General features: G+C 38.7%; 1 protein-coding gene across 1 annotated transcript; it reads left to right on the forward strand.

The window, feature by feature from the left end:
• Positions 1-357: 357 nt before the first annotated feature.
• On the forward strand, positions 358-8217 carry LOC145785499 (guanine nucleotide-exchange factor SEC12-like). Its single transcript, XM_082597150.1, has 11 exons — positions 358-504; positions 1422-1533; positions 1846-1974; positions 2208-2332; positions 2613-2687; positions 3288-3371; positions 4123-4250; positions 4849-5043; positions 5346-5418; positions 6025-6187; positions 6478-8217. Exons 1-11 carry the CDS (start codon positions 388-390, stop codon positions 6564-6566), a joined length of 1290 nt encoding a protein of 429 aa, XP_082453276.1. The 5' UTR covers positions 358-387; the 3' UTR covers positions 6567-8217.
• The last annotated feature ends 1032 nt before the right edge of the window (positions 8218-9249 follow it).

A 9249-nucleotide genomic window follows, 5' to 3' on the forward strand; every position in this document is an offset into this window, starting at 1 on the left:
CTCATATGGTCCATATTACAATCAAACATAAAAAGTAGAAAAAAGCAGCTACTCAATGATTGATTGAATTAAAAATCAATGTCAACCTCAATTTTAAAGTAATTTATATTTCCATTTATAACGTCACTGCAAATTTTGCTCTACTGGAAAAAGTCTTACCCTTTCCTTGCCTCCTCCCAGGAAAATTGATCTGGTTACGCCACTGAGCATAACGTGGCAATTGGGCTAGAAATTCTAAAAACATCTGGCAACATTCCTCTGTCTAGTGAAAAAAAAATTGCTCATTTGTAAATTGTAATTGTAACTAAGGTAGCTGGTACCTTGCTTGATTGGTGTGCAAACTGTGCATCTCGATAACCATTAACCAATGTAGTAGACCTGGTTAAAATGGGTGAATTATGCAAGGTTAATTATCCTTTGTACTGCTGCCAATGTTTAAATAATGGAACATTCATCATTGCTGGGGGAGGGGGTGCAGCAAAAACTGGGATTCGGAATTCTGTGGTATGAGTGTTAGTTAACAATATAGCTTGCATCATCAGATTGAGATTCCACTCTTCACCAACTTTTTCTTTTAGTTCTGGTTTAGTTTGCAAGAACCCATGATTTATCTAATCGATCTAATACTTTCTTGTAATATTGGAAACGTGACTTTAAACTTTTAATTTATTTGAGAACTTGCCTTTTAAGTTTGTACCATGGCGATCTGTATACACAGGCTTTGACAACGTACGAACTGGAGGGCTGACTGAAGGCCGATGTATTTTCAATTTTGAAGTTTAAGCTAAATTCACTTTGGCCTTCAGTCAAATTTTAAGCTACACGTTGCCGTGGCCTGTGTATAAAGGTCGCCATGGTTTGTACCTAGTGTTTCCCATTTTGCCTTATGTGTTTTCCATGACCTCTTGATTGGCTGCTATTAAATACACTTTCTTGACAGCGTTGCGTCTTTCCATCTCAAGTTCCAATAATAAGTCAATCCGCAGCTATGTGGGCGTTTACGTTGCTGGTTTATGTTGAAGTCTGAGTACATGTTGAGATTCAAGTAAAGTTATCTGTTTTATGACAGTTTGTCCGAGATAGTTAGACGTCATGGAGTCTGCGAAACATTACATTTCTAACTTACTCTTTTTCTACAATTTCCAGTTGCTATCTCAATATCAGTTCCATCCATGCTTAGACTTATTGAATATATTTTGGTTGCTTGTTTTATTTCTATTCTATCTATTATGTTATCTTTCTATTCTATAGCCTACCGTACCTTTCTCTTTTTATTCTTTCTAGTATCATGGCTCATTGATCTCTAACAATCTGTCACCCGAAATCCATCCAAAAATTATAAAAATTTTGTTATTTGTTGTTACAATTGGTCTACATTCTCTTTTGGCAAATAGTTTTTCATTGGATTTATTATTTTTCAGGAAATACTGGAACTGCAAAAGAAAAGAAAAAAGTGTGTAGCTGAGGCAATAGGCCAACTGGACACTACCTGCCATGCAGTGATGAGCTTGTCTGCTGCTTCTGCAGATGCTGGTTTGTATTCTCAGTCAAAATAAATTGAAATTCATACTAAATAGAGTTTTCAGGCATTTTTCATACTTGTAGTGAAAAATTGTAAAATATGACACATAGTGTTTAAGGTTCAAGAGAATGTGCGTAACTAAGCAGCAGCCTTCTATGAAAAAACAGTTTGATGGACAAGATGATGGAAGATGCAAATGGACAGAACAAGATAAAGAATAAGAGTGAAGGCGATTGCTGCAAAGAAAGAATCAGCCATTCCCATTAGTGGGTAGACCTACAAAACCGAATTTGGATGATGTTGATTCTTGTGTTTTATTTTAGGTAGGAACACCACTAGTGAATCTCCTGTTCAATGTACCTTGGCTCTGAGTATGGGAAGCAAATGTTGCATCTATTCTCTCTTTCGAACTAATCCAGCTAGTCAATCATCCACAAACACAACTAATCCAGGTGACTTAAGTGTGGAGTTATAGTTGTCCACTTATGGTGATTTCAAGGTAATGTTTTCAAAATGACATTCTGAGGAAATGAAACAATTTGAAATATTCACTGAGTGATTCTAATTTTTAAATGTTGTCTGAGAAAGCAAGTAGATTAACGTTGGAATTTTTGTAGCTTTGTTATTACCAAACAATGAAGCTGAATTTTTACTTTCCATACGGTATGTATTTGTATGTTTTCAGGAGGTTTAACAAAGCGAAGGAAAGCTCCTACGACCCCAACAAATGAAGAAGTGAATGGGGTTGCTGACTGTAAGTTTCAACTTCTTCAAGAAATTGACTCAGTTCTAAGCAAGGGTGGAATTCAGGTAACTATTGTATAATGTGTTGATGTAGTGAATATTTATTGAAGACAGCACAAATGTAGCTATCCTTCGATGCTTCAAAGTTCCACTGCTTAGGTTTTGATTGTATTGTGACATGAATTATTACATAGTTTTATCTGCTTTGTCTAATGACATAACATTGCCAACCTAGTCTTCAATTAGTACCTAGACGATGTATTTGTTTTCGAAAACATAACACTCCGCCGACTAGTTTATCGTAACTCAGAAAGTGATACGTCTTATTCCAACCATGTTCTTTTAGACATCTGTGAAATTGAGCAATGATGGGAAGTTGGTTGCTTCCGGAGGTTCAGATGGTCATGTTAGAGCATGGAAGGTAAATTAACAACATTAATTTCAAATTAATTCAGTAAATTAATTTCAGTGGTTTTGTTAACTTCAAACTAAAGGTTGAAGCAATGGTGTGGTGTGTAATTTTCATTACAAAATTAAATATTATGAGATGTTCTACTGGTGCAGAATTTGCACCAGTAGAACATCTCATATTATTTAATTTAAGGCCTGGTGAACAGCCTCATTCAATTTTCATTACAAAGGTTGTCCAATTTTTGCTTTTCAATTTGTTCCTCTTCAATGCTTTGATTTTAATATCAGACGTTATACATACTGTTCTTTTGAAGTTATTGCATTCCTGTATAGTGTATAGGCTTTGTGCGGTGGTTGAACATTTAAATGGATGACAAGGAAGACACTTTCATGTACATCTTTAAATGTGCCATTGAGTATCTTGCCACGACACAGGTGCATGTTCTCAAGCCGTGTCAAACATGCAAACACTCTGATCTCATGGCAATGTAGATAATTTGTTCTGATGTATCAAGTGCAGCTCACAAGCCTGGTGCTGCTGTCATGTGTTGATGGAGTATTAAGCAAATGTTTGAACCTAAAGTCTCATAACTCTATAGTTGCTGTTTAGCTTCCCAGCAAAGAGAAGATATTTGATTTTTATGGCCACAAAGATGAAGTCACCAACATAGACATTAGTCCAGATTCTTCCCAGGTGAGCTTAATAAAAGGTTAAGGATTAATGTAACATATCGTGGTTGCTAAAGAGCAACGATTGGGCAAGCAAATCAGTTTTTTTTGCATGGATTCAACCGTAGGCGTCGACTATGCGGGTGGCAATGCTCACTCGGGTCTGAGACACAGGAGGGCGAAATATGTCTAGCCCCCTCGGTTTTTTGTTAGTATCAACAACTTTGTAACAAAACTGCCGGTTTTTCGCTGTTTACGCGAATGCACAATCTACCTTTGTTTAAATTCCAAAAAGTTGACAATTACAGCCAAATAAAATAATGCGCAGAATTTTGCACGGCAATCGCGACAGACTGACATGCGAGTCCACAAATAGTGCATTATAATCGTTTAGGCTGCAAATCGGCAACTTTTAGAAATTGCTTTCACAATTAGCTGGAAATGCTCGCCCCCCTGGCTTTGGCTCATAATTTGCTTGCGGAAAGTGATCACTTTATTAAGAAATGCCATAAGTTTGTTAAAATAAAAGCCTTTTTCATTGAATTTTTGTTTTTTCAGTCGTTTTAAACAAAAGTCTTTCGAGTCATTGTAAAGTAGGCATTGTGGTATCGCTATATTACTATGAAAGCTATTTTTATGACACCGGTGATTAGTGCAAGGCTAAATAAAATGCGTTGTGGTTTATCCGATCTAAATAATGATAAATATAAACGTCTGTTCTTGGCATAGGTGATCACAGTAATATGGATCAGGTAAACATTTTTTACTTTCTGCAGATTGTGACGATATCTCGCGACGGTAAAGCTTTCGTCTGGGATGCTAGTACCGGTCATAAAACAATGGAGCTTCATTCCATCTGGAACATGGAGATGGTCACCCGGAACTATCATTTTAGAAATTGCCGGTACAAAACTTAGAGATATGATCTTAATGATTTGGTTTTGTGACTAGATCGCGAAAGTTTGTTAATGGATGGGAGTACCTTAAAGCTGGTAATGCTAGTATGTGACGTCACAGCTGAAGAAGTTGTGGCGATATAATTGTGCTGTCTCCAACCCAGTCCTGATGGTTGGTAACCTGGGAGTGGGAAGGAAGTGAGTACAATCCGAGTTTCATGCTTATCTTTTAAGAATGTCATTTTGTGTTTCTAACACTCAGCTGCATGCTTTCATTCGGTATCGAACCAACGTTCTATGGCCACACAACTGCCAGAGCGATGACGTATGTTCAAGATCAAAACTGGAACTTCTCACAATTTGGAAGAATTTTGATCCTAAATTGCTAGTTTTGATTGTTTTTGGTTTCACTTTTGTGTCACTTGATTTATAAAAGATATCCTCCAACGCAGCAAATCAATTCGTTTTGATTGATTCTCCGTCTACAGACGTTGGATCAATGTTAAAAAGGACTGGGTTATGATACATGCGCCTTCAACTTTGCTTTTTCGCAGAGTAGACATAACCTTCCTAATCAATAATTAAGTTTAAAACACAATATTGCAGCTTTGGTCTTGTTCCCGATCACCCGGAGATGAGTGTCCTTTTCACCAGCCACACTCCTTTCAAGCAGGACCCTAAGAACAAACTGTATTGTTGCGTTACTAAGTGGGCGGTCAGGCGTGACGACAAGACAGGGAGTTTGTGTCCTGCCATCATACAAAGCACGGGAGAGGAACCAATCTCGGCGCTCACTGTGAGGTAAAACAATGTTAACCACCTGACAATACAAAAGACCTAAACGATGCAAACCACCGCGACTGACCCACAAGAGACCAAACCATGGTTGTATTCTCGTTTGACGCCGCGGCCGCCACCTCAGCTTCACGAGGTTTGCTTGTTGGTAGTTCCCATACTTGTTTGTACCTGTACCATTGTTTGTTTGTTTTGTCCTTGTTTGTACCAGTATTTAAGGGATTTTTTTTTGTACCATTGCGATCGCAGTCGGTATCAATCTACTTTTGTTGCGGATTTCTGAACAGTTTGTATTCATTTCTTTCCAGTAACGACGGGACATACGTGGGTGTTGGGTTCATGGAGGGATCGGTCGCTATTTATGTCGCCTTCAGCTTGCAGGTAAGTTGCTCAGTGGTGATTGATTTCAAGTTTTCAATGTCACAATGGATTGTTTGTACCAGAAAAAGTAGGATAGAAAGAAGTATTGATGTTAGAAATGGTGTCCAATTGTCCTCCCTTGACAGCAGAAAACAATATTCCAAAGCGAGGCTAGAAGAACTCTGCTACCATCTACCGTCATGATATTTGCTACGCATGAAACCACTAGCTGTAATTTTTTTTGTCTTGTGGTGAGACCCGTTTCTTGGCTTCATGTTTGGTCTTTAAATTCAGTTCGCTTCTATTTTAAGCTTTTATGGTTTATGACCAACCAACCAACCAACTGGATTGCAAGTTTCTTATCAAAATAAACCAGATTTTTTTGTTGTCGAGGTGTTCATAGTTTTCTATGTGTTTTTGCTAATTTGAGTCCAGGCAAAGTTTTTTATTTCATCTGAAAACTGGTCCCATCCTTCCCCGTGATGTCATTGGTGCCCTGGAGAAATGACCAATCAGAGCAAAGTTCTGAAAGAACTAACTTACACTTCGTTGCAACCACAAAGCCGCATGTGCGGGTTATACTTGTTCACGTCATCCACCATAGCAACCTCCCATTGTTGTCTGCAGTGCGCTCATCGGGTCAAGAACCTCCACACTATATTTGTGACGTCACTGTCGTTCGCGCACGAGAGCAAACGCGTCAGAGATGCGGTGGGCGGCGATTGTGATGCGGCGTTGGTTTCGGTGTCGGCCGACTGCACCTGCAAGATGACAACGCTCTCATCGAGATGTGAGTGATTGTGACGTCATAATTACAAAACAAAGCTTGTAATTAACGGTGTTAAACCACAGCAAACAACTTGACTACATGTCTTGCAATATCATTTGGTTCTTGCTCGATTTAATATAAACTTTGAACTGATTCAGTTGATTCAACTGATTCAGTTGATTCAGTAGATATGGTGGTCTCTATGATCCACTGCAAACGTTTGATGAAACCGTGCTGAGTGTATTTGTGGTTTTAAGGCGAGCTATAAATTACCAATGACTACGTATTAAAACCAGGTTTCTCTTTTTCAGCATTATTATCACTGTGGCTCGTGCTGCTCCTGTGTGTCGTCACACTGGCCGCTGTCGGCTTCTACTTGCATTCGGTTGGCCTCATATGACCTCATCGTGCTGCTCTGCAATCGTTCTCTTGCATATTATGACGCAATCAAGTTACTGTTATGTCACCAGCTACCGGTGATGAAGTGGTTACGTCATAGTGACCTCCATGACAAAAGTGACATCAATCATCGGCTCTCTATCTCCGCCTAGCGTAGCAGCATTTTCTTGATTGCTCGTATTAGTTGGCATGGGAATTATTCTACATTAGTTTATGGATTTTGCAAGTTTTTAAACCCAGATTCAAAGATTATATTTATCAAAATTTTATGATAACTTGTGTAGTTGCATAAGTAGTGAGTGAGAAATGCCAACATGGATGATGCATAACAGACCTTCCTCCTTGCGGTAACATGCGTGATATATATTTGTGGTGGTTGATGAAGTTGCCAATGAAATCAGCGCATTCAATGTGAGCAGCTACGGACATGTTCCCACGATTCACATCAAACCTCTAATGGAGTCTGCAAAACTTGTCTCCCAAAGACAGTGAGTTGCTGGGTTGTCTATTGGTCGTTCTCGCATAATCTCGACACCACTGTACAACATCTTGTCCCCACACATCATGCCATGAGCTTGGCCAGTACGTGGGTTTGCGAGCTTTACACTGAGAAAATATTGACCTTTCATTAGGAGCTCATTGTCTTCAGTGCAAGAATTTTTACTTGTTAGCGTTTAGCTTTCTGGACTTTATTGTAGGAAATTCTTTCAATTGAGCTTCATTTTAGTTGCTGTAGCGAAATTGACTTTACAAATGCTTGACTGTATTTACGACCATGCAAATTTGAAGCAACGAAATTATTTGTCAATGCGCTTCTATCATTCAATAGAAAACTTTCCTATTCGGAATAACAAAGTTGTCTCATACGTCATGTTGTCCAGGAATATCTTCCAGTATGAACCAAACTCCCAATCATCCTCAACTTGTTTCTTACCATTGATGTCGGTTTTATGAAGCTTCGTTCATTTAACCGATCGAAGATCATAATTGTTGACAGACCATGGCGATCTATACTGCTGGCCTTCCCAACGTGGCAACAGCCAAATAATGTGGGGGCCTATACGAAAATAAAATTTGCCAACTGAGATAAGTGTTACAACATACAATCAGCAATTTTCATTGGTCAAGTAATGTTTTTTAGCTTAAAAATTGTAAATACAGTGCCAAAACGTAACTAAGACGTAATAATATTAAATAAGTGCAAGAAAGCAGGACAATAGCTACATTAAGAATACCATGAGAATCAAGACATCACGAAATCAAGAGTGACCCAACTTTCAAAACACTTAGTATGTTACAAAATTCGTTTTGTAATCCAGAAGTATTTGTTGTTGGTAATAATTCATGCAACGACGCCTTTTTTACGCCTAAAAGCCTACCTGTTAGTTGCCAAAACTTAACAGCCCCCCCACATTGTTTGGCTGTTGCCACGTTGGGAAGGCCAGTAGTATAGATCGCCATGTGACAGACGCAAATGTTCTTTCAAAATATTGCAAACATGTTGTGTGTAGGTTCATAACCAGGCGAAGAAACTGATATTTTGAAGCGCACTCTTACGCTGTGGACGTCGGTCATTGAAAGTAATTCAAGTTTATTTGGTGTTTTCGATCATGTGCAATTTATAAATGCGTTTAAATAAAAGAAACATCTCATTTGCCTCTAGAAAGTTGTGCTAGATTCCTTTGTAATTGAAAGAGTCTGTATCGGGCAAAGTAGCCTCATCAAATGAACATATTTTGCACCCATTATAACAACATCTAGTCCAACGTTATTAGAGATGCAATGACAGATGAAAGGAATTCACGACACCAGGCAGTCCTCGATTCAGCAGCTGCTCTTTCATGTTTTCCATCTCGACCAAGTCGCGTGTACTCGATGAGTGCTTTATGAGATAGTTGCACTTTATCTCTGGTAAAAACGATTTGAGGCATTTGAAATGTGGAAGAATGCTTAAAATTTTTTTGAAGCATAAAATCACAAACGAAGATGTACTATTGTCTATTTAGAATGCGAACCAACATGAAAGATCCACAAACAAGAAACTTGAAGCATGTTGGCCAAATGGTTCGCAATAATTCCATTAATTCCATTCAAAGACAATCACCAGAAGGGAAAATGAATAGAAAACGAAATAGGGGCAGACCACCAAGAATTGGACTAATGATATTAAACACTGGTCAGAACTTGATTATAAAACTGCAAAAGAAAAATCTCACAACAGAGAAGCGTGGCGCTTCATTGCCTCCAACCTTTGACGAGAGGAAGGAACTTCATGAAGACAATACTTTATCTCAAAATACGATAATTAGATAACCTAAAGTACATACTATAAAATTACAACTTGGTTGAGGCAGCAGCGTCGAAGTCAGTTGCTGAGAGGGTTATTTTCGTCATTGCTCGTAGCTTACGTCTCCTATTTACGCATACGTCAGATAAACTTCTGATGCCCCCTTAGTTCAGTGGTTATACGCTCCCGGTGCAAGTTTGTTTCTCGGGGTGTGCGCTTGAGCAACGCATTTCAGGGCTGCTCTCCATTCAGCAACACCTAGTGAATGGAATAATTTCCTGGCAACAACACTTCAAAATCGAGATGAAAATAGCCTTATTTGGGGAAAAATAGCTGGAAGAAGATGAAGGGCCGGACAAAAAATGAAAAAGAGCCAAATGCGGGCCGCGGGCCTCAT

Source organism: Aplidium turbinatum, chromosome 16, assembly GCF_918807975.1.
Source record: "Aplidium turbinatum chromosome 16, kaAplTurb1.1, whole genome shotgun sequence".
NCBI classification, from domain to species: Eukaryota; Metazoa; Chordata; class Ascidiacea; order Aplousobranchia; family Polyclinidae; genus Aplidium; species Aplidium turbinatum.